This window comes from Trichosurus vulpecula, chromosome 9 (assembly GCF_011100635.1).
Source record: "Trichosurus vulpecula isolate mTriVul1 chromosome 9, mTriVul1.pri, whole genome shotgun sequence".
Taxonomy (NCBI): Eukaryota; Metazoa; Chordata; class Mammalia; order Diprotodontia; family Phalangeridae; genus Trichosurus; species Trichosurus vulpecula.
Window position 1 is genome coordinate 3,645,721 of NC_050581.1, and position 25,364 is coordinate 3,671,084.

The 25,364-nt window shown below is 41.5% G+C and overlaps 1 protein-coding gene across 1 annotated transcript in view; it reads right to left on the minus strand.

The window, feature by feature from the left end:
- Window positions 1-2,669: 2,669 nt before the first annotated feature.
- Window positions 2,670-25,364, minus strand: part of TNRC6A (trinucleotide repeat containing adaptor 6A) — a 93,863-nt gene continuing 71,168 nt past the window's right edge. Inside the window, exons 13-25 of the mRNA XM_036738301.1 lie at window positions 22,150-22,278; window positions 21,970-22,047; window positions 21,461-21,671; window positions 20,849-20,881; window positions 19,408-19,539; window positions 15,336-15,494; window positions 11,272-11,412; window positions 7,922-8,029; window positions 7,216-7,437; window positions 6,473-6,550; window positions 5,610-5,680; window positions 4,839-4,978; window positions 2,670-4,643 (exon numbers count right to left, since the gene is read on the minus strand). Coding sequence (XP_036594196.1) covers window positions 4,268-4,643; window positions 4,839-4,978; window positions 5,610-5,680; window positions 6,473-6,550; window positions 7,216-7,437; window positions 7,922-8,029; window positions 11,272-11,412; window positions 15,336-15,494; window positions 19,408-19,539; window positions 20,849-20,881; window positions 21,461-21,671; window positions 21,970-22,047; window positions 22,150-22,278 — 1,878 coding nt within the window. The 3' untranslated portion in view covers window positions 2,670-4,267. The remainder of the gene's footprint in view (window positions 4,644-4,838; window positions 4,979-5,609; window positions 5,681-6,472; window positions 6,551-7,215; window positions 7,438-7,921; window positions 8,030-11,271; window positions 11,413-15,335; window positions 15,495-19,407; window positions 19,540-20,848; window positions 20,882-21,460; window positions 21,672-21,969; window positions 22,048-22,149; window positions 22,279-25,364) is intronic.

Here is a 25,364-nt window from a genome sequence, read left to right on the forward strand (position 1 = left end):
TTAACTAGTTAACTATGTAAATTATACTTTGGCAATCTCTTCTTTGTGCTTTCCACTGCCACTGTCACTCTAGTTCTTGTCCTCCTCATCTCACAGTCTAAGAGGGCGTTTTGGCCTCACCTCCCACCTTTCACATCGGTGCCAAATTAATCTTCTAATTTGAAGGAATGATCACTGCCTTAACTGAAAAGCTAGCAGAGGTGCATCCTGTTGCCTACTGGATAAGAGGCAAACATCCTGATATTGATGGCTTTCCACACTCTGCGGACCTGTTCAGCCTTACTTCATAATACAAGTATTCTACGTTACAGCCAAACTAGATTACTAGCTGTTTGACAATTTTGCCTTATCCGTTTCTCATGTTCTCCCAACTTATTGTGTTCCTTACTGCTTTTTCTTGTGATTACTTCACACTTCTGCTTGTTGAAAAGTCTCTTTCATGAGGCCTTTCCTTACCATCCCAGTTAGAAAGGGACTTCTCCCTCAGTCCTTTTTTTTTTGAGGTAATCTAGTCCAACTCTCATTTTGTTGGTAAGGAAACTGAGGCCTAGAGAGATTAAATGATTTACCTAAGGCAGGGGTGGAAAACTGGAAAGCTATCTGGTAAAATTGGGCTCCAGGGGTATGGAACCTACAACTTCGAGGCCTTTTGACTGAATCCAAGTTTTACTGAACAAATCCTTTTATTAAGGGGATTTGCTGTGTGAAGTTTGGATTCAAGGGCAGTACTTGAGGACCTAGAGGCCACAGGTTCCCCACCCTTGGTTTAAACCAACATCTCACAAAATATACTATTTTAAGTACAAAATGAATCTAGATGAAGGCCTTCATAATACCTTCCTAATTCTGACACTGGCAGTGTGACCCCTGGCAAATCAAGACACAACCTAGCTGAGCCTTAGTCTCTTGTGAAATGCAGATGATATTACTTATCTCCAAGTGTTATTGTGAGGGAACCACTATAAATCTTCAAGGATTATATAAATGTGTTGGTTATAAAGCAAAGGAAGTTGCAGTGGCTACTGTCCTCCAGGGGCTAGATCATGACTGCAGAGACACCCTTTTCTCCACACCCTCTGTAGGGCCAGACCTCCTAGAAGTCTGAACCTCTGGGGAGAAGCCAAAGTGTCAGGGTCTTAGTCATTTCCAGTTCAGCTTTCTCAGATACTTCTTGTTAACTCACTCAATTCACCCAACTAATTAAGCCTTCCCTTCAGCCCCTGCTCCAAGAATGCTCCACAATGTCTTTAACACCTGCCCCAAACCCTACTTCAAGCTAAGTTTGGACCTGCCTGCTCAAGTGTCTCATTCAACAGCAACGTCAGACTCTAGGTCATCACTGGACTTCCACAATGCAAAACTCCTTTACCCTAATCCTTGACTTCTGTGTTTCAATGAGTTGGTTACTGCTGGTGTACACACACACACACACACACACAAAATTCAAATTATATACAAGGTTTTCCAAGAGTCTGAATGAAGTTTTAAGCTGTTAAATCCATTAAGCTCTTAGAGCTTAAAACTGCACTAAAACCCTGTATCAATCAGAACTTTCCATACACCCACACACACACACACACACACCCCTCAATGGTTTTTGTTTTTTTTTTTTTGTCCCAACTTTAACACCACAAGTCAATAGAGAAATCTCTCATAACAGAGGTTACTGAATACTAAAAGTAAACACCACCTTTGCCATTCTTAAAATCAGCTACATTTTATTTTTACACAACGAGCTCAAACTTCCTAAACACTTGGAACAATACAATTATGCAGTGATTAATTCACAGAGTCAATTCAAAACCCCAAGTATCAACTAATATAACCCTCCCCCCCAAATGTTTCTGAACCCAGATTTTCCAAAGGCAGTTTAGATTTTGGAAAACTAGTCAGTATGGAAGTAATTACAGATTAAGTGTGTTGAGAAGCAAAGTTTTCATTGTCCAACCAATGTTAATTAACACTTGAAAAGTTGAAAGTAATGCAAAACAGTTTGAAAAGGCAGCCAGTGGCATACAGGCATATTTCACATAAAGTTGCTTGACAACATCGTTAATACACTATAACCAAACCCTATTGTAAAGTCTATATTAACAATGATTTGGCTGGTTCTTCAAGATTGGCATTGTGATTGGTCTAACCTGTAACTGTTTCAGGTAATGTTTTTTCACAGAACAAACACTGACATTAGGTGGGTTATGCCTACACACAGGACATGCTCACTATAGTTAAGCCACTGTGAAAAGGGTCAGTTAAATGTGATGCGTCGTTCATTACCTTTATGTAACTAAGGTAGAACAATTTAGCACGATTGTGTTTCCACATGAGGAAGCTGTTTTTCAAAATGCTCTCCTTGTTTGCAAACATCTTGCTTAGGTGCCAGGAGGGCTCAAATGGTAGTGGTGGTTGTGGCGGAAATAGGAGGGTTTTTGGCTGGGAAGGTGTTCAGAAGGGAAGGAAGAGGGAATGGCAGTTTCTGATAGTTGTCCACTATTTCTGAGAGACTGAGGCTGTTTTAACTTTGAGATCAGACATTCAGGTGTGGGCGAGCATTCTGTTTTTGTCATTTGGTCCCTCTTGAAGAATCCAAAGCTCTAATTGCAACCAGAGCAAATAAGATTTTCCTTGTAGAAAACACCAATCCCAGTAACACAAAAGAGACAGATAAGTGCTGAGCAGCCAGAATGTCATGATTTATTAATATCTGAAGAAATTTCATAATTCAAACACAACCAACCTGTACATTTTACAATCACATTCTATTTGTAAACAGTTAAAAGCCACTGACTTCTTTTGCATCTTGGGACACAGACATTTAGAATCAAGGCAATGACACGATGGTGAATTCTGCACTGTTAAAATGGTTTTTTATCCTTGTTTAGTCTCTTTGCACTGACTAAGCAAGCATTCATTATAACACCGTTTGTGGCAAAAAAAAAAAAAAAATAGAAATAAGATGTAACTCGTAACTTTTGCAACAACGCTTGGAACATTAAAATTTTTCCTTTATACAACAAACGATTCTGTAAGCCCAAAAGCTTGGTTACAGGTGCATAGTTACTGAACTCGGCTTTAAGGTACGTACAACAGTCAAATGTTAACACAGTCACAGGAGAGCAGAAACAGAGCCACTTGATGGGGTTACAAAAACTGTAATAACTACCGAATATTATTAGCAAACCATCCTCACTCACTAATAAAAAGACAGCATCGGAAAGCGTATGTCAAACTCCAGCTTGAAGCATTTTTTTTTGGCAGAGAAAAGTCTTACAGAGCAATAAGTAGTATCAGTGCTAAAAGTTGGGTTTTTTTTTTTCCTATAAGAAACTACAAGGAGTTTTTACTAGGGAACTGGTTTTCCTGAGAACCATGCTCTTTGATTTAGGAGATAAGGATAGAAAACAAAAGAACACGGCCGAACGCTGCTCCTTATTCCCAGAGATAGAAAGCATCTTATCATCCTCCATTCTTTTTTTGTTTGTTTTTTAAAAATTTTTTTTAAGTGATGGAAGAGTAAACATTTTTCTCAATAAACAAAAAACAAAATCTGTAAACAAGAGGACCCGACGCAGGGGCCCTCAAAACAAAATGGAAAGCCTATTGAAAGTGCAGGACCCTCCTGGCTCGCAGGCTGGGTTGCAAGTCACAGCTGTGGCCACAGTTTTTCAAACTGTGGAGCGAAAATTCTTTAGTTTACACGCGAAAAAAACCAAAAACAAAAACAAAAACTGGTGCAATACTTTAATTAATAATCCTAAGTCAGCATCATATCTGGGTCTTTAAACTCCACAATACCACAATAAGGTAGGCAAACAGCATAGGCCTTGTAGGGCGCACACTGTCTGTTCATGTTCCTTGAGTAAACATCTACACTTGAACGGCTGCACCCCCATATTGCCGATTAGATGGAGAGAACACCATTCAGTGCAACGTTAAAAAAGCTCATACTCCAACATTATATTCAGCAAAAAATGCAAAAAAAAAAATTCAAAGAATACACATGATGAATATACACAGATGAGCTCATCTGAAGCAGTTTAATATGTATAGCACTATCTGGAAGTGTAAATATATACTTTTTCACATTATAATGTTGGCCTGCATGATTCAAGTATTCAAACTGATATGTTTTGGGCTAAAACAAAGTGGAAAATGTGCAGAAAGTAACTGTTTCCACAGGTGACCCCTGGCTGTAGGTGGGAAAGTCCAAGTTAGTGCTGCTTTGTTCTATCTTGAGGTCACAGTTCATTAGCTGAAACTGCCAAAGTTACATGGACTCTCCACCTCCACCTAGGTGGTCAACAGAAAGGAAAGCGTTGATGGGGGATGGGCTGCTAATTCCCCTGGTGTCACTGCTGTTTGGGGTCCCCCACAGGCTTGTGGAATAATTCGGGGTCCCCCAGAGTGAAGTGCCATGAAGGTCTCCACTGCTAGTTCCCGACAGCCCAGCACCATTCCAGTGATTTAGATCATTGCGGTTGGAGAATGAATGGGAACTGTCAATGGATCCCAGTCGGCTCTGGCTGGACCCCAAAGGCTGCCAGCCAGGAGAGGGAGTCAGAGACTGGCCTTGTGCAAAGAAACGACTAATCTCCTCTTCACTGGCAAACTCAGCAAGAATAGTAGTGTTCCCCAATACACACCTGAGGAAGAAGAATACAAGGTGCAATTACGTTCTGGACTGTTTGACACACACAACCCTCCAGGAAGGGAGGGTCATCATAATTATTGATGATTCTGAGCTCTGTAACAGAATCCCAAACTGCCCACCCCCACATTCCTCCCACCCCCTGCCCATCACTAGGAAATCATCCAAGTACAGAAATGCTGCAACTTACATGTGCAGAGATTTTTGTGCCTTCACTACCTCTTCTTTTGAACTGTAACGGACCAATGCATTACCATGTGGGAGGTTCAGATGGAATGTTATGAGTGGACCATGCTGCATGCACAGAGTACGCAGGGTGGAGCCATCGATCTAGGAACAGCCAATGAGACATCATTAACAGCAGGGCGTGGTCTACGGAAGTTATCCCAGGGGGTGCGTGCATGTGGAGGAAGTCACCTCTGATTCTATCCACCACCGTAAGGAACACCGGCTCCCCATCTTACCCATGTGCTGCTTCGGCTACTCAGTGGTACCAGCTCCTCCTCAACTCTGTAAATCTTTGGGTAAAATTTCTGTGGTTTTGAATACTCTGTACTTCCCTACTGATACAGTTATCATCCTGGCTCCTTTCCCCAGGGGAAGATGTACACAATATTGTGTGCATGTATGTGTGTGTCTCCCAAAGCTCTAAGCATCTGAACCAGGGCCTTAGTTATGGTCAGATGGCATGCCAGGGATGAGGGGCTCTATCTACTTTGTATGAAGTAGAGAGAAGAATGTTTACATAAACTCTGGTCTCTGTCCTCATGTAGCTTACAGTCATCCCGGGGAGATACAGCACCACACCAATAACTAGCTCTGAGCCCCCACTGTACTTGCAGCCAGTTCAGGCACATTCTACGCTTGGAGACCAGTGGCTGGCCTAGTTAATACGAGAATGGTGAGCCTTCTCATCAGGGGCTGCTGTTTTGTGACTTCTCTGCGATCGCTGTGTTCTTACCTGAGGCGTAAGATTTTTTAGAACGAGCCAATTTGTTATTCTCCCTGAGCTGCTCTCACCCCAGCTTGAACCTAAATAGGAATAAGAACAAAGAAATGACTAGCACAGTTCTTTAGCTGCACAGCATGATACCAAACAGGCAGCAGTATTCACAGTGACCCAGGCTGTGGATTACTAGAGTGAACTACTCAAGACACTCGGTCAGCATTCATGAGGACCGTCAGCTCCCTAGCAGTATTGCCAGAGATGGCGAAGACACTGAAGAGCTTTCTGGCCACTTAGTTGGTGCTAACACATGAAGAGGAAGGTGGTGGCAGTGAACAGATGATGCCCAGACCAATACTACAACTTCCATGTGGAATCAATCCTGTCAAGGGCAGAGGGTGCTATATGTGCTTGAGGAATACTCAAAGACAGTTGCTACTTGAACAAATGAATCCTACGGTAGGCGGACGTTTGTTTCCATACCGCTGGATGGGCATCTTATCATTTTTAGAGTAAAAATCTCTGCCACCATTTTATAATGTCTACTGCAATTCCTTCTTCAAGGGAGAATACTCTGGCTCAATAGTGGCATTTTTAAAAGAAATTTTCAAGGGAGAAAAGTGTCAGGAGATCCAGAATCCTGGCCACTGGCAGCTGTGCTTCTAGACCAGAATCTCAAAGATGCTGAGGATAGGGGCAGGTTAAGAATCGCATACTTAATTCTGCACCCCACGGCAAAGAAAAAATAACATTAGGAAATATGGCGTACTGCACTGCTGCGTGTCATCTAACAACTAGACATTCTGGTCAAGGGAAAAATGTCAACGGAAAACCCCAAACCCAATAACCCGCACTGCGTAGAAGATTATGACATGCACCTGGACCGGCAGCCCATCGAATCAGTCCATCAATGTGTGTGTCTTGGGCAGGCGCTGCAGATGGGTAATGAGCTGGGTCTGGAATTGAACAGGAAGAAATGGGGCTGGATGATTTGGGGGAAATTGGGCATCACTTTCGATGATCCTAAACTGTGACAGTGCAAAAGCCACTTTAACACCAATATTCTACAAGTGACGTTACATGGCACGAATCATGGAATCCCACAGTCTCGTAAAAATCAAAACTCCAAAGGAGAACGCAAAGACTCCTAAGTGAGTTACGACACACTAACACTGTGATGCCAACGTCAATGCTCTGTACTGCCACAAGAGAAGATTGTCATTCACGCGGTTAATATAAAAGCCCAACAGACGGCCAGTCAAGTGTGACTGTGGCACCCGAGAAAAACTGCCCAGGATGCAAGGTGTGGTGGGACGGTATCACAGCAACCACAGGTAGATGCTGACAGCCCCACGGAACCAATCTGATGGTAGTAATGATAGCAATTCACATTCAATAGTATTTTATCACTTCTAAATTAGCGCTTTCCTTCCAACACTTTCAGGCTCCATTTTACCAATGAGAAAGCAGTTTCAGAACGAGCAATACTCTCCAGATTACATAGCTAGTTAAGTCTCAGCGCTATAACTTGAACCCGGACGTTCTAACTCACTCTGCTGCTCCCATTCTATTACTAGGTGGTTGTTCACCCTGGAGACCGCACAAAATTCCTTCATCTTACCTGGGGTGTATCTGGCATCAGAATTTCCCCATCCTCCACCTATACGAAGGGGGGAATTATCCCACGTAGACAGGGGGGCCTTCTGACCAGTTAATCCCGGTGGTGGGCGGGACGGAGCAGTGATGTTTTTAGGTGGCAAAGGGACCTTCCACAGCTCATGAGCCAGAGAGGTGTTAGTGACTGAACCAGGAGACCATGTTGATTTGGAATCACTGTTTCTGGCTACTCAGAGGAAAGAAAGGTAAAGAAAAATGATACCGGCAAACAGGAAATCCAAAAACATTTGCTCGCTCTGTACAAACATTTGTGGGTTTTTAAATGGACACGGATTTGAGAGTTTGGTACAGGAGATGCTCCAACAGCCCAATTTAGTAACTAGAGCCTAGTACGACATTCAGGAGACTTCCAAAAGGACGGTTTACTTTGGGAATGGTGACCGAGCACTGAACAGCGCTAAAACCACAGGGCTAACACGTGGGAAGAAAGTGGAGGTAGCACGTGTCCATTTTCATGGATAATGGCTAGTTCCCACTTAACTGTACATGGAAGGAAAGAATCCACTTACCCATTTTTGAATGGAAAAAAAAAGGCTTTTGGAAAAGACAACATATAACACTTTAGACACAGGGAATGAACAAAGGGGAGGTCAGTGAAAGCGTCGCAAACAACTTTCTTCTCTTGGCAAACCACGGGCTAGAGGGGCTACCTGAAGTGCTTTGTGCTGTACTGCTGAGGGAAACATTGTAGTTGGAGGCACGAATGGATGACCAGGCACTAGTTGAAGGCAGCGTGGTGTTCAGAGATGAGGATGACCCTGTAGTGAAGGGAACACTCGAGTTAGTTCAGGACACAGTAAAACATTGTATGGCATTTTACTACAAGGGAGGAATTCCATGAAATTGAAATGGACAAACATGACAGAATAGGAGACACGATTTACGTACTAAATGAAGCATGTGTCACTACCATAAAAAACTGGGTAAATTTAGGCTCATCACTTCCCTCCTGCAGGGATGGTTCCTTCTGTCCAATGAAGGGGTTGGAACAGATGATCTCTCAGGTCTCCGTGTAGCATTAATATTCTGACCATTAGCCCCACTGATGTTCTTAGAAAGCTACCTTGCAAATCAGTCTTATTGTATGGGGTGAGAACATATGCTCTCCCTCCCCTGTCCATGCAGCTTTCGCAGGAGTCACTCAAGTAGCAGTGATTTTACAATTCAAATTTTCACTATTATAAAGGGAAGAAAAATGTCCTTTCCTAGAACACCACAAAATGCCCTGCCCCACCTATCACCATTAGACCTTCCTTGCAATGAATAAAGCCAGAGCCACACGCCTACTGAGCTAGCTGCTTCTTTCCATTCTTCTGTTGATAAAACAAAATAACAAAAAAACCTCTTTAACATTCCACAATCTGCCCTCTCTCTCTCTACTAGAATTTAATCTTTAAAATTACTCCTGACCCCGTTTCCTCTCCTATCCTGGGAAGTTTCTTCCCCTGGCTTCTCTGACAATACTTTGCTACCATCCTGTAGTGAAGCAGTAGAAAAAGCAGTGGGCTTTTGATTACTAGAAGACCTGGTTCTGAGCTGGCCTTCCCTCAGTTTGAGTTCCCTCTTTGACTGGGGATCCGGGATGGGGAGGGAGCACTGACACAAACACATTCCAACAAGATGTGGTAACAACTCTCTTTAAATCTGGAAGCCTTAGGATCATCTGTTCTAAGGAGGGCTCTGTGACACAAGGAAGACGCTCAATTTAGGAGTTAGAAGGTCTTTGCTCCAGTCTTGGTTCTACCACTTGTTTATGTGACTACAGGCAAACTGCAAAATGCAACAGAAATGCTATTCTTATATTAATCAGGTCCATTCTTAGCTTTAAAACACTATGATTTCACTTGTTAATACTTCATTTTTTCCACAAATTTGAAGACAACTCATAGTTCTTTTATCTTATCACCTGGGCAATTCACTTCACCCGTTTGCCTCCGTTTCTTCATCTCTAGAATGAAGATAATAATAGCTCTTAGCTCCCAAGGTGGCTGTGAACACCAAATGGGAGAACACTCTCAAGTGTGGGACACAGTGCCCGGCAACCAGGAAGCACCATATTCGTGCCATCTATTTCATCCACTGTTTTATGACACTGGGAAGGATCTTTCGATCTTCAAGACTGAATGAACTGAAACAAGGGAAATGCTCTGGTTTATCTGTTTTGTTTGATCCCCCCTTCTGCCACTCCGGTGAAATATATGAAGAAGCCCTTCTCAGGATAATAATTTTTAAATGCACAAAATAAAATGCACAGGGTAAGAAGGTAAACCAGCTATACTGAAAATAAAAGCAAACAAATTCGTGGACCCCAGGTTAAGAATACCTGTTCTGCACCACTATTAAAATTCTTGCATTAATGTGGAATTTTAAAGTTTATTAGGTTGGGAATGATTCTTAATAGAATTTATGAGACCTAATTGCCATTCAGTGGAGGTATAGATGGTGGAAAAAGTGCCTGACTTGAGATAAGAGTTGTGCTTGAACCCTGGTCCTGGGAGTTGTTAGCCATGTGACCTTCTCTTCACCTATAAAATGGGCGAGAAAACAAACTACCCACCTAATAGGGCTGTTTTTTAAGGAATATACTTTGCAAACAGTAAAGTATCATGAAAACGTGAGCCATTATTAATGTACCACAAAGATACAGTAGAAGTATATTTGCAAAGTAATAAAGTATTTTTGACAACCCATTGAGTGGGTCACTGCAATTGGAATTACTATTTTGAAAGTAACAGAGCAATTACGCATGTGATCAACATTAAAACACTTCCTACTGTATCTTGGCTATAACAAGATGTGCTTAAGTCTGTGGCCTTACCAAGTTTCCGCCTTCGCCCCACAAAGACTATTTAAGATATCTGCACGGAGCTATAGGGTAGCCCCGCCACTTTGAGGTCTTTTCCATCTCTAAATCTATGATCCTCTGAGCCTCACTCTGCTCCGAAACTGCAGATCTGACTATGTTGTTACCTGGTTGATTTTGATCCGCAAACATGAACCAACACACTAATAATTGAGATGAGGATAACAACTCATTTCTGTTACAACTTTTGGTTTGCAAAATGCTTTTCTCACATCAACCACACAAGGTGGGCAGTGTACCATATTTTACAGATAGGGAAACTGAGGCACAAAGCAATGAAGTGACTTGCCACCAGGTCCAAGTTGAGTAAGCAGCAGAGTGGGAATGAAAATCCTTGTGTTCTGATGCCCTTCCACACCATCACAATGCTTCGCTCAAGCAGCACAATAAGCTATGCTGGATTTCAAATGGTTACATTATTTAAAAAATCAAGTAAAGTGTTTTTATGCATTTAAAAAAAAGTTAATTTTCAAGATTTAAGAGATCTTGTTGACTATAATATGCCAGTAGTTATGTGTAGTATTAATTCTTGGAACCAAAGAGAAATGCAGAAGAAACAACTGTCCCACTAGAATATAATCTTTAGATTTGTTCCCACAAAAAACCTTGGGGAGAAGCAAGGAAAACAAAGGAAAGCATCGCCAATGAAACATTACAGAGAGAAGATGAAGGTAACAAAGAACAAATAAGAAAGAGAGACCAAGTAATAGGTTTTACAAAATGTACAGTAACCTCTATGGCTTTCAGAAAGAAAAACTTAATATATAAGATTTATTATTTCAAACAGCACAATTTATAAAAACAGCCAGCAGTAAATGTGGTCTGATTTGCATAATGATGCCTAACTTAAAACTACTATATTGTTGTTGACTGCAAAAGTGGTTAAGATAGTATTTTGGTCCTTTATATTAATGAATTTTTACCATACATAAGAAAATGAACCTTCTAATTAATGAAGATAATACTAATTAAAAACCAGTTATTAACCAACTAGATGAAACAGGACATTTTGTCAAGTGGAGTGTGCCAATGAGGTACTGATTTTTGCTGCCACCAACCCATACCAACTATGATTCATCATCACGTTAGGTACCCTAAGTTTCACCATAAATTCTAACTTTTGTAGGACCTACTTACCACTGTTCCTGTCCCTGAGGTGGTCAACTTCCCGCACAGTATTAATTGAAAGATTGTTTATGACACTGCCAGGAGTGACGTAAGGGTCAGTTTCAGGGTCAATGTTTGGATAACCTTTCCATGGTTCACCAGGGCGAAATTCTATAAATGAAAAAGCAGAAGATATTTAAAAGCCTAATCATTATTCCATAGTCCCCAATGAAAAGAAGAATTTACATTCTATATGGAATCAGGGCAGAGCAGGGGAGCTTCTATTTCTTTCTCTGACTCTGTTTAACTGAAACACTGAAGGCGGTCTTTAAATGTATTAGATGATATTTGATTAAAAGTCGCATACATACCAGCGTTTGAGATCATACTGAATTTTAGGGAGACAGTGAGTGATCAAATATTTTAAAATGGATTCACTTGCTAATATCGCAGTGGTCTCCACTACAGCAGAAAGAACGCTAGATTTGAAGCCGGAGTACCTGTGACCTTGGGCAGGTTACTTCATTTATCTACTTTGTTTCCTAATTAATAAAATTAAGGTGTTGGACTAGAAATCTGTAAGGTCTCTTAATGCTCTAAATCTGTGGTTTTTCTCAGTGCTTACAAGGATCCCTGGAGGTCCCTGAGACGCCTTATCAGGGAATCTGGAAAAAGCACTGAGGTGTTTTAATCTCTAATACAATAAATATTGAGAGATATAACCCACATCAAGCAAAAGTCTGTGGGGAGGTGTCCTTAGCAATTTTTAATGGTATAAATGGCTCCTAAGCCCCAAGAGATAACTGCTGCTCTAAATCCTTTGGTGTTACAAAAAAAAACATAGAACAAAAACCACATTTCCTTATTTATATTTTGAAAAAGCAAGATTTGAAAGCATGTTAAAAAAGAAAAAGGCACAATATCCTAAGAGGTCATAACTATATTAGAAATACAATTTACTACAAATTACCTAGAACCACTGCAGCTATTATCAAATTAGTACAATGACACTCATTTATTCACCAACACTTATTAAGCCTCTCAATAGGTACTAGGCACTGGCAATATAAGGACACAAAAACAAAGTTCCTGCCTTCAAGGAATCTCCATTCTATTGGAGGAAAACTAAACATGTACCTGTAAGTAAATACAGGATAATACAAAGTAATTCTGAGGGCTATCTAAAAAGAGGGAACTAGAAACTAGGGGAATCAAGAAAGGCCTAACTTGGGGGGCGGGGGGGATGGCGTCACCTGAGCTCAAACAAAAGTATATTAGAGGCACAGAGGATAGCCTAGACAAAGGCACTGAGACAGGAGATGGGATGTTGTGCAATCGGAATAGCAAGAAATAGCAAGTGGGCTAGTTTGGCTGAAACATGAAGAGGAGTAAGATCCAATAAACTTGGAGAAATAAGCTCTAATTAAACTGTGAAGGGATCGGAATGCCAGCAGAGGACTTTGTATTTTACCTTAGAGGCAATAAAAAGCTGACAGAACTTCCTGACCAGGGCCTGCTTTTCGGGCCTGGGCTTTAGGGATATGAATCTGGCAGCTGTGTAGAGGATGGATTGGAGAGCGAAGAGATTTGAGACAGGGAGGTCAATTAGACCAAGGCTGGCGACTGAGAGAGATGAACAGACAAAAGATGTCCTGAAAGGAGAAATACAAGACTCGGCATGTGATTAGACATGGAAGAGAGAGAAAAGTGTCAAGGATGACTCCAGTAGAACCTAAGTGACTGGAGGGCCGGATCTAGGTAGAAAAATAATGAGTCTGGCATTAGATATGTTGAGTCTGAGGTGTTAAATGGGCAGCTGACGATGTGGGATGAGAGGTTAGGAGAGAAGGAGTAGAGATGCATAAATTTTGGAGTAATCCACATAGAGGTGATAACTTATCCCCTGGGAGTCGATGAGGTCCTAAAAATGAGAAAGAGGAGAGAGAAAGGAGTGTGTAATAGGGCCCTCAATTCATCCAGCCTCACTGGATGGACATGGATAATGATCCTGCAAAGGAGAAGAAGAATGGTCGATAGACAAGTAGGACTTGAGCTAAGGGAATAAAAAATATCCACGAGGAGGGTTTGTTCCAATGCATCAAAGGTTAAAGAGAGGTCAAGAAGGAGATGAATGAGGAAAGGCCACGAAATTAAGGAACTAAGAGGCGGAACTGAGCTTTGTAAAGAGCTAACAATGCTCTTGGAGAAAGCAGTTCCAGTTTAGTGGAAGTAAAACTGTAGAGAGTTGAGAAATGACTGGGAGGCAAGTAAATGAGGTGGCAAACACAGGTGGCTGTTTCCAGTAATCTGGGTAGGTGAGACACAGGACAGCAGCTTGAGGGGATGGATCATCAAATGAAAGGTTTTTAAGGACAGGTGAGATCTGAGTAGGCCTGCAGACAGCACGGAAGGAGCTGGTGGACATGCAGGAGACTGGAGATAAGAGAGAAGGGATGCTTGGAGAGGAGGAGAGACTTCATCATAGACTAGGGCAAAGGAGGAGAGAATGAAGGGTGAGAAGGGGTTTTGAAACGTAGAACAGAAGTGAAGGAGAAGGGAAGGGAGAAAAGTGGGATTGGAAAGCTTGAAGAGAGAAGAGAGAATCTGGAATAGTTGCTATTGGAAGTGGAGGATAGGAATCAGTGAAGGAAGAGTAAAACAATTATTTTATGGCAGTAAGGGCCCAGCTGACAGCAGACAACATAAGTCTGAATTTTTCAATGTGACAGTGTGGCCATTTAGCAGGATCAGAGGAAGTGGGTAACTGGAGTTATTCCGGGTTGGGTTCTGGTAAAGGTCTGAATAATCACTGATAGGATAAAAAGGCAAGAGCTTTGGGAATAGAAGACAGTGTATACACTGAACTGGTGTATAAATGAACTGGTTAACTAGATGGTGAAGACTGGGGAAAGTGAAGCCAGCACAGGGATGACAGCCTAGAACAACAGTGGAGGATGGAGGGGCCAGAAGTCGCCATATGGACGCAGACTCGGTTTAGGAAGAATAAGGAACAGGAAGAGATGGAAGGATGAGAGTTTCTGGTTAAGAGAGGATGTCAAAGTTCATGATAAAGTGCAATTCTTCTGGGTGATGGTGAGATCAAGGCAATTGGGTGGCGCAGTCAGTAGAGTGCCGGGCCTGGAGTCAGGAAGACCTCAGTTCAAATTCAACCTTGCACACTTACTAGCTGGTGCAAGCCTGGGCAAGTCATTTAGCCCCTGTTTCTGTCAGTTTCCTCATCTGACCCCTCCCAGGGTTGTTGTGAGGATCGAATTAGACAATATTTGTAAAAGAGCTTAGCACAGTGCCTGGCACACAGTAGGCACTTAAGACTGTTTCCTTCTTTCTTGCAAGGGTGTGACCATCACTGCATGGCAGAGGGAGAATTGAAGTAGAGGTCATGAGGGGTGGAGGTATTTAAGAGACACAGACAGACATACACACACAGACAGACACACAGACACACTCTGGACTATCAGGGAGGTACTGAACTCCTTAAGAAAGCAAGGAGAATGACCTGGGGATTGGTAAAGAACTGTGGCCAGTGTCTGCATGACAGGGTGATATTTTGAGAGAAGGAGAACTTCAAAGGAGAGGGTCCTTGGTGATGGCAGGGAAGGGAGGGTCTGAAAGTGGGGGGCAAGGATGGCCATGCCTCCTCTTGGTCCAGTGTGTTGGGGTCTATGAGAAAAGGTACATTCGGTGCTGAAGAGGATGACTGGAGATGCAGAAGTGCCAAATTTCTGTAAGTGTCAGAAGGTAGAAGATACATGAGAGGAAAACATATATAAAGAAGGAAAAGTTCATCTGCAGTGACTCAGAAGGGCCAAACAGAGGGGCAGACAGTTGGGTAGGGACTTTGGAGGGAAATGCAGGAAAGGAGACAGGCGGCAGGGGGTTGGGAGTGGTCTTCACTTAGGTAGTTATTCTGCGTCACCAGGCTTAGGACAGGAAGAATCATTTGCTACAAAGAATAATAAATACTTTCAAGATTACAGACTGGTTGAGTATTGAGGTGGTCACCATGTCTAAACGTATCTCAGTAGTGATGAGGGCATACTCTTCATAGTGAAAACAAATGGTTCCGTGTTTACCTGGTGGCCAGTTAACACTGCTAGAGCCGTTAGGCGATTTGGCACGTGGCCAGCCATCCCCAATTGAACCAGGAGGACTGGCTGGTGAATTACTGCTGTTCATAAATTCATATGGAACAAACGGAGACTCTTCCAGCCTAAAACCACTTGAAATAGCACCTGAAAAAGAAAACAAAGTTGGTTTTCTCCTAAGTGAACTATTATTCAATTTACATCATATAATTTACAAAGTACCCAAGAGAACTTTTTACAAAGGCACTTCTTGAACAGAAGTGACAAAATAACCACACATATTTCCCAAATTTCACATGGGATACATGGAGCATCCCAAAAGTCTTTTGCAATTTTAAGCTACTAAGGCTTAAAAAGTTACTAAAGCTTAAAACTGCACTGAAACTCTTGGGACACCCTAATGTTAGAAAGGCATAGAAGAAAGAACTTAACCAAAAATGGAACGTGCTGCCTTTTGAGGCTGTTGAGTTATGAAGGTATCACATGTCAGAAGAAATGATGAAAGGGACAAGTTCAGAGAATACGGAACCAAGTGAACAGAACCAGGAGAACATTTTAGACAGTGCCAGCAACACTTAAAAACAAACCGCTTTGGAAGACTGACACATATGTTTTATATCTTCAGTTCAATGGAAGGTCCCTGAAGGGTAGAAACTGTTTTACATCGGACTATTTCCTATTCCCAATGTGCTAAGCACAGTGCCCTTACACACAGCAGGTGATTAATAAAGGCTCACTGAACTAGAAATTGTTCTACCAACGTTTTGTCGGCTTAGCTCCCCTTTGAAGGAAAGAGAGGCCCTTTTTCTTTTTCAGCAACAGGAAATACTCAGTTTAATCCTGGAAGTCTAGAGATATGGTCAGGAATAGCACAGCAGAAAACTGAGGCACGGTATGCCTGGTTATGGCTTCAATCTACCCTGGTGAGAACTCACTTCCCTTTAGAGTAAGCCATGCGATACGAGATACCAAAAATACTTGTAATAAAGGATGTTTTAAAAGAAACTGCATACATGGATACTTGAGAGAAATATATACTCACACCTAAAATTCTGGGATGGACACACACACACACTATTATTTTTTTCAAGACAAAGAAAATTCTGATAATAAAGCAATTGAAAACTTCTGTTTGTTGCAAAGAAAAAGGGGAATTTTGGAACTACGGGACAGCTGATGAGATTTTAGGATTAATACCACACCGTAATCACATGTATGAGAAAACATCAGGAAGAGCGGCGTAGAGCTCATCTGTCAAGGTTATTCTGAACATAGAAGTCAGATTTTGAATTCCCCTTGCCTCCTGGGTAGAAGACACATGACTGGAGGAGTGGCCCTACTAGATCCTATCCTTTTGCTCTACCTCAAGAACATTCTGAGTACTTTTCCCATGAAAACTCCTCTGAATGAGGAACTTGAGCTAACGTGTCTCTAAAAGCCCATTTTGGTTGCTGGTAATAGATGCTGGAAGGCACCATCCTGTGTCACTGAATTGGGGGACTTGGTAATGAACAAGAGAATTAACATTTTATTAAAGTTGTTCCAAAGGAATTTTTGTAAATAAACTTTAAAACATGAACCTTATGAACACACCTTTGAGAAAAGGAAAAAATTCACCCCCTCACGATAAACCACTTATCCAGGAGCCACCAACCCGAGGTTTGGGGAATTATGCTGACAAAATGATTATTAAGTCTTATGTGTTTAACAAGCATGCTTGCCTATATGCCAAATTTATCCAGATTGCTCTTTAAGTAGCATGAATTATATAGAAATATCCACTTGGTGACCACAGCAGCATGGCATCAATTTGTGTGACCTTGAGAATTACCCTTTGGCTTACTATAATTCTAAGTGTCATGATTTTTCTATCTTAGCCTTTGTAGATCAAAATCCTGGTTCTTCTCCTTCCTCTATGAATTCAGTTCTTGGCTCACAGTCTTTCTTTCCTCCCAAGCTCATGTCTTGAAACCAGGGGACTTCAGCAGACCTACTGATGTGCAAACACTCTGTTCCTGTTCCCGTGCTGCTGAATGGAGGTGTAGAAAATCATACAACCTTGCTGACTGGGTCCACTACTACTGGGCCTTTACTGTTGCTAGGAAATTCTTTTACACTTTTCCCCTCTTCACAGCAGAGAATTCCTCCAAACCTTTTCATCCCTCCTCAAACCTCCTTCACCCTCTCAGCTGAGATCCCTGTCTCATATTTTACTGAGCCCCCTCTTCTCTCCTCCTCATCTCATATCACCAGATTCCTTCTGCTACTGTTTCCTCTTTTGCCCTTATCTCACATGATGAGGGGATCCTTCTCCTTCCCAAGCCCCCCCATCTCCATTCACAAGTGATTCCAATCCACCCTCTTCTCTCCAGCAGGCGGATCCCTTCTTCAATCTCTCCCTGTCTACTGACTACTTCTGTTGCCTACAAACACGCCCATGGCTCCTCCATCCTCAAACAACTCTCCCTTCATTACTGCCAATTACTGTTTCATATCTCTTAGGCCTTTAGTGGCTACATTTCTGGAGAAGGCAATCTATGCTGAGTGCCTCTACTTCCTCTCCTCTCACTTTCTTAGCTCTCTTCAGTCTGGTTTCCAACCTCACCATCCAAATAAACTGTTCTCTCCAAAGTTACCAGTGATCACTTTCTGGCCAAATCCAGGGGCCTTTTCTCAATCCTCCTTTCCTTCCCTTTCTGCTGCCTCTGACCCACTTCTTGATATTTTCTTTTCTCTAGGTTTCATGACACTGTTTTCTCCTGGTTGTCTTCCTACCTATCTGACCCCTCCTCAATCTCCTTCCCTGGACCTTTATCTAGGTCATACCCACCACCTGTGGGTACCCAAGAGGTCTTGGGCCCTCCTTTCGTCTTCTTCTAAAATATTTAACTTGATATCCTCAGCCCCCAATGGATTCAAGGACCACTTCTATACTGATGGATTCTCAAATCTACTTACCTTGCCCTAACCACCTCACTACCTCCAGTCTTACATCCCCATCTACCTATGAGATAGCACTCCTGTACAACACTGAACTCTCTACTATTCCCCTCTTCACAAATGTATTCTACGATCCAGTGACACTGGCCTTCTAGCTGTTCTCTGAGCAGGACCCTCCATTTCCCGACTCTGGGCATTTTCAATGGTTGTCCCTCACAAATGAAATTCTCTTATACTTCAACTTCATTTTCTAGCTTCCTTCAAGTCCCTGCTAAAATTCCACCTTACACAGGAAGATTTTCTCAGTTGCTCTGAATTCCAGTATCTTCCCTCTAATAGTTATTTTCTATTTGTCCTATATATAGCTTGTTTGTACCGAGTTTTTTGCCTGTGGTCTTCCCTACTAGACTGTAAGCTCCTTGAGAGCAGAGACTGGATTTTTGTCCTATTTTTTTTGGTGGTGGGGAGAGGCGGGGGGGTTAGGGGGAGTTATTCCCAGTGCTTAGCACAATAGCTGGCACATAGCAGGTGCTTGATAAATGTTTACTGACTGATAGAGGTCAAAAAAGTCAAAGAGAGAAAGTCCTGTGCTGAATTTTAAAAATATATTCATAGCAATACATTGAGTATTGCCAAAAACCTGGAAAAAAGCGAGAGCCCATTAACTAGGGAAAGACTGAAGAAACGGCAAGATGAACATAATGAATATTATTGTGATGTAACAAATGATGAATATGAAGAACTCAGAGAATCGATGGAAAAACTTGAATGAATGATGCAGAAAAAGGAAAATAATGTATATGATGACGGCAGCGATGCAAACGTAAAAACTAAAATGAGGCTGAGCGATGCGGCTGGAATGGCTATCTTGGCTTTGAGGATGTGACAAAGAACAACGCTTGCTTTTCATTGAAGAGATAAAGGATCATGGAGCAGAATGCCACACGGCATGTGTTAGAGACAGGCAGTGTTTGATCAATTCAGCTATCCTTGTTATGAGAGAAGGCCTAGTGGCATGGGTGGGGTGCTGATACAGTGATGAGATAAAGTTGAGAGAATTTGGCTTGAAATAACACCAGGGTACTATCATTATGTCAAAATGCAACAACATATTTTATACCATGTTTGCTGGAATTTTGATCCAATGATGTGTTCACAGAAATGCTGTCCACTGTAGTCCATTTCCTCAGTCTTGACTGTGGCTCTTTAATACTGTTCATATCCATGTTTACATTCAAGTTTGAGTTCAAGCCTAAGATAATTTTTAAAAAAGATTTAACTTATAAAAGTTACAGTGACAGAAGAAAAACATGCTATTTTCAAAAAGCATATTTTTTCATTAATTTCATGCTTTCAATTGTCCTTAATTTTCCACAAATATGCTGCTTTTCAAATGTTATGGCACAGCCAACATAACTAGACATAAGCAAGGCAGTCAGTGCAAACAGACTGGGCTCTCAGCTGAAGTCATGCAAAAATGCCAGAAAAAAGTCATGAGGAAGACTAAGTTACCCAACAGAGGGGGGAGAGAGAAGAAATTAAAAAAGAAAAAGCCCAAATGAACATATGCAACTAAATTAATTTCCAGTCCATGGCAAAAGGTTTCGAACCATCTCATTTGGCGAGGTATTCAGCAACATTTCCAAAGCTGATTTACGGTGAACCAAACCCTCGTTTAAGTCGGCTTGTTTTACAAGGCCAAATTAGCAAGATTTTTATGTACCTCCTCAACTAGACATACTTTTTCAGGTACTTTTCATCTGTATTATATATTAGTGTACCCAAGGTTAACACTTTTATGTTGCCTACTTTGTTAAATCATAGAAAAATTTAAAAATTACTATCTTATTCTTGTTGTATTTAAAAATTCACCATTTTTTTCAGCTAGCAATAGTATATGTGCGCAAACATAGTTAGATTTGATGTTTATATGAGAATTTTGGTATTTCTATGAATGTCGGGAAGGCTCCTTTGGCCAGGTAGAAGAATTCTCCCATACAGATAGAGAAAAGATCTTTCCAGAAAAGATGGTTACAAAGTAAAATTTCAAACAGAGCCTTATTACTCCACTGAATTACCAAACTGGAGATGAATGTTAATCCCTCATAGTAATGGCAGGTAGGAAATATCTGTTGTGCGAGCTATGCTGCCACATTGGAAACTATGGTCCTTTCAGTGGGTGCTCATCGGCCACTGAAGTTGTTTCAGCCAATGAATCATTGGCTGTTGCAGACAGCTACGCTGATAACTGACAAGGAGGATGCTACTTTGGGAATGTAGCACCTACAACATCTTGAATGATCCCAAGTAGATGGCTGCTCTATTACAATATAGTTCAAATTGAGGATTGTCAGAAACCCAACTGCAGAAGGGTCTGTTCACCTCTCCTCCCCCCAGCTACACTGTGGAATGTGCTCTCACTAACAAAGTAGGAATAGCAACAAGCCCCCACCAGAAGTTAAACGTCAAGAGATACAGGGGAAAAGCAAAATGAGGAGCACAAAGGGGATATAAAAGGAGCAATATTAAAAGGGACCTAAGAAAGGAGAAAATATACAAGCCTGGACTTTCCACTGGGGAAATTGGATAAAAGCCTAGAGACACAGGAAAAAGGAGGAGAAAAAAGACAGAGAGGCTATTGCATTTGATAATGGCATTCCCTTCCGCCCAGCCCAACTTTCTCATTTACAGTACTGCTTAAAACATCATCTTAACTTACTAGGTAAAAGTCATTAGTATACATGAAAATTTCCCAAGAAATTTAATGGGAAGATTTAAATACAATAAAAATCATCTTTTCCTACTACTACTTCAGTGGGGTACTACTCTGGCATACTGTTTCCAAGATTGTAATTTCAGCTTCACTCAGTTAATATTACAATTAATCATATAATCTGCATCCTACCAAGAAAGAAGTATTAGAAGATAGTTTGACTTAGAATTTATAATTGTTTTTTAAAGTATTTCAAGGAGAAATGAACAGTTTCACCTACTGAAATTATATAGTTGGAAAATTTCTTTCCTGAATAGTAACGAGGTGATTACTAAAGCACTAGGGATATTCTTAATAAAGGAAGGACTAAAAAATTTTTAGCCAATATTGTTCCCAAGAAAGGGAAAGTGAGGAGGTTGTATATCAACCGACTATACTGGGCTAAGAAGGAAAAGCTCACCTATAGGGAAGTTGCTGAAAGCATTTATTGGTGATGGCCCTTTTTGCAGTTCGGGTGTAGTGTGGGGCATGACATTCTCAAGGAAGGATTTCATGGCAGGCTGATGGAGCGACTGTGGTTGAGATGGTGGAGTTTGCTGCTTCATCAACAGGTTTGGATCAAGCTGACGAGACTGTTGCATCATCTGCTGCTGCATACTAAGAGGTCGACCCTTAAAACAAATAAAAAAGATTAGTAATCTTGCGGGGGGATGTCTTTAGGAAGAACTACGTATTAGTGTTTCCTTGTTAACCGCTTATTCCTGGTTAAGGGGACTGTATAATCACAGAATGTACCAGCAATGTGATTTCTAGCAAAGGCCAAGCATTTACTGCTTAGCTGTAGCATTATAAAATTCTACTACCATTAAAACATTGGGACCACCTTGTTATACTGGGATATGACATACTGTTTCCTTAGAATGAGGACTGCTTTAATATTTAAGAGAAACTATCCAGGCTAATAAATACCTGCTGCTCTTGCTGCTGTCGACCACCAGAAGGCATGCTTCTCTGATTCTGCACCTTTTGCTGCTGGGTCAACAATCGCTTGAGGTAAGAAAAAAATTTCATAATATGTTTAAAAATATTTGTGCATGCTTTTAAAATGAACAAATTCTGCAAATTTGCAATAGTTATTAGTTCACTTACTTGTAACTGGGAAATCTGAGAAAGCTGGTTTAATTGGGATAGCTGGCTCAACATGGCTACCTGTTGAGGGCCAAAGAGTGGACTCAGGCCACCGCTGTTTGGTGCATACTTCAGTAATGAGACTGGAACCTAAAAAAGATCAAACTGGTTAGTTGATGGTATTTTCCAATCCAGAGATTCAGTTTGGCATTTGGCCTCTTCCACCATCCAGCCTCAACTGCTTTTATAAGAAATTGCTATTCATTCTCCCATGAGATCTAACACAGTATCTGGGAAGGCAAGTTTGTAGGAGTCATATTAGCATCATAAAACCATGAAATTCCATTTCGAGCTGGTTTGCTCAACATACTTGTTCAATATAACCACTTGGCTGTCTCTACCACACCTTCACCTTTCTCCACACTTAGTGCTAGCACAAAACTTCCATCGTCTTGGCTATTTCATATCTGTTCTTCACAATTACTGTAGGTACAAACCCCACTACCCTGACAGCTCTCAAAACCTCACCCTAACAGATTCCCAGGCTCACTCCAGCCCTGTATGCTATGCTGCTAACTCCTTCCATTATGCCTATTGGAATACATTTTTTTTTAAGTGAGCAAACTCTCCTTTCATTTTCCATTTTTCCCATCAGCGCTCCTTCCAGGTCCTTGCTGTAAGGGAATGAAATTCACTGTATTACTGGACGATACAACTTCCCCTGTAACTCCCTTCAACGCAGATGCTCCTTTCACTACTTTGGTAACTAAGGAGCTGAAGATCAGAGTTAGCATACTTCTTGCTCCCCACTGCTACTCCCAGACCTACTTCCTGTCTCTTTTCGAGTCCACATAACTCACTTATATTTTCCTTTTCATCTAGTGATTGATGGGAATTTGTATATAATTTTTGGTGATCAGTATTCTCTCCCAGCCCAAACTCTGTAAATCATATTCAATACTCCATCTCTAAGTTCTGAAATTAAAATTCCCCTGATGACAATTTCCTGTCTTTTCCTTAACTTTTACACGTCCACTCCATCTGCTTTTTGCCCTATATGAAACTTCCTACTCCTCTCACTCATTCATATTTTCTCCTTCAATCAATCTACGTATGGCTTCCCTTTCCCTCTGATCCGGCCCACATGTGCATCTGTAAATATCCAACAAACCTAGCTGTTCCATTTTATCTATCCTTGCCCATTCTCACCCTCCGGGTAAGTACCAGTGTTTAATTTTCTAGCTTCCTGTTCCAGGCTCCCAAACGTCACTGAAGAAAGTAAAACAAACAAACAAAAACCCCACCAGGTGTACTGACTCAGCATAAACTTGTGCTAACTTCAGCTGATATCTGAAATACTCACATCTCATAGACTTAGAGTTGGAAGGGGCCAGAGTCATCTAGCTGAAGTAAGAAACAGGCCTATGGAAGAAGGGTCAACACTTGGACACCAGGGGTTGGGGAATTTACAAACAAGGAATAGAGCTACAATATGAAGCCATGTTCTCCTGACTCCAAATCCAACACCCTTTTCCACTAAACGCTACTTCCTGTTCAGAAATCCTTTCTAATTTTTTTCTCTAACTTTATCTGTCTTCTCCTTTCATGGCTTCTTTTTCCCGAGATAACTTCTTCACATCTGCTTGTTACCACCTTAGAGGGCACTGCCCCATCAGTTACCTACCTCCTACCCCCTTAAATCTCCAGCCCTTCTTTACTCCGTTGGCTTCTTGCACTCCACCTAAAAGTACACTCTAATCTTCTCACCCTAAAAACCCACCTCCCCCTTCTAATTCTGCAATCTCCCTTTCTCTAATTCACTAGAAAGCTTCTTGAAAAAGCATCTGTATTAAAGCTTCCAATTTTTTTTAGTACACATTAGTCCCTCAACTCTCCAGAATCACTTTTGTCTCTATTCCACTGACTCTATCCTTTCGAAGGTCACCAGGAATTTCCTCCTAGTCAAATAAAATGGTTTTTTCCCCCTGCTTTCTCCTTTCTGCTGCAATTGCTGTAAAACAGCACTTTCTTCCTAAAAATCTTTTCTAATTGGCTCCTGAGATACTACTGCCTGTTGCTGGCTCTCATCCAGTGGTGTCCCAAGCTCAAAAAGAAGAGGATCCTTGAGGGCTGCAAAATGATTTAGAAAACCACAAATTAACATTATCTATGTTGTATTGTATTTTCATTTATTTTATTAAACATCTCAATTACATTTTAATCTAGTCTGGCTCTCCTCTAGTCTATCTTTTGAGTTACTTCTTGGTTCCTCACCTCTTCCTACTCCCTGATTTTGAATTCTCCGGTGTCCAGTTCTTGACCTTCTTTTCTCTCTCTATGGGGATCTCTTTCAAATTTACATGGCCAGTTAATTCTCATGTAGCTGCAGATCTGCACCTCCACCTATACTTCAAACTAAATATGTCCAAAATAGAAGTCATTAGTATCACTCTAAAACCTTTTCTTCTTCCTTTGCTTCCTTATTTCTGTTAATGTTGCTACCAATCTCCCAGCCATCCAGGCAAGATATCTTAGTCTTCCTTCCTCTTTGGAATCCAATCAGGACATTCTTGTATCTGTCACTTCCTCTCAACTTTTTGAAAAGAAACGGTTTTCTAATTGGTCCAAATCCCTCTCATCTTGGACCTATTCTAATCTACCACAGACATTGTTGTTAAAGTAATTTTTCTTAAAGTATTCTAATTACCCAATGAGGGAAAGACGGGTAGCAGATCAAATTATCACCATTTCCTTGACTTTCGAGGAGACAGCCCAGAACCCTGAATACCCCAAGAGCCATGAGAATAGCAGTGTCTCTCAAATTACTAGCCACTGAGGGGAGAAATAAATCATTGTGGAAAAGGGGTCAACATTCCTTACCACCACCAGCAACAACTACTGGACTGCTGACCAAATGATGCCCGAAGGCAAGTGAGCACAAGAGCCCCGGCAGTGGCAGCACTGCCCCCCACCCTTGCCCCAGTGGTCCTACTTCCAACCTAGCCTTTATATCCATCATCCAAGGAAGCCACTCCTGTGAAGAAGGGATTAGTCATCCCCACCAACTACTGACCAACTGCCACTCGCTCACCAAGCATGCAGGCACACCAGTGTGGCTGACACATGCCAAACAAATCAAATCCACCACCATCTCCCCTCCGACCCTGACAGAGACAAGCCCAGGACTCTGAATTCAAGAGACTTGGAAATGGCATGCTTCCATGATGCCTGTAGAC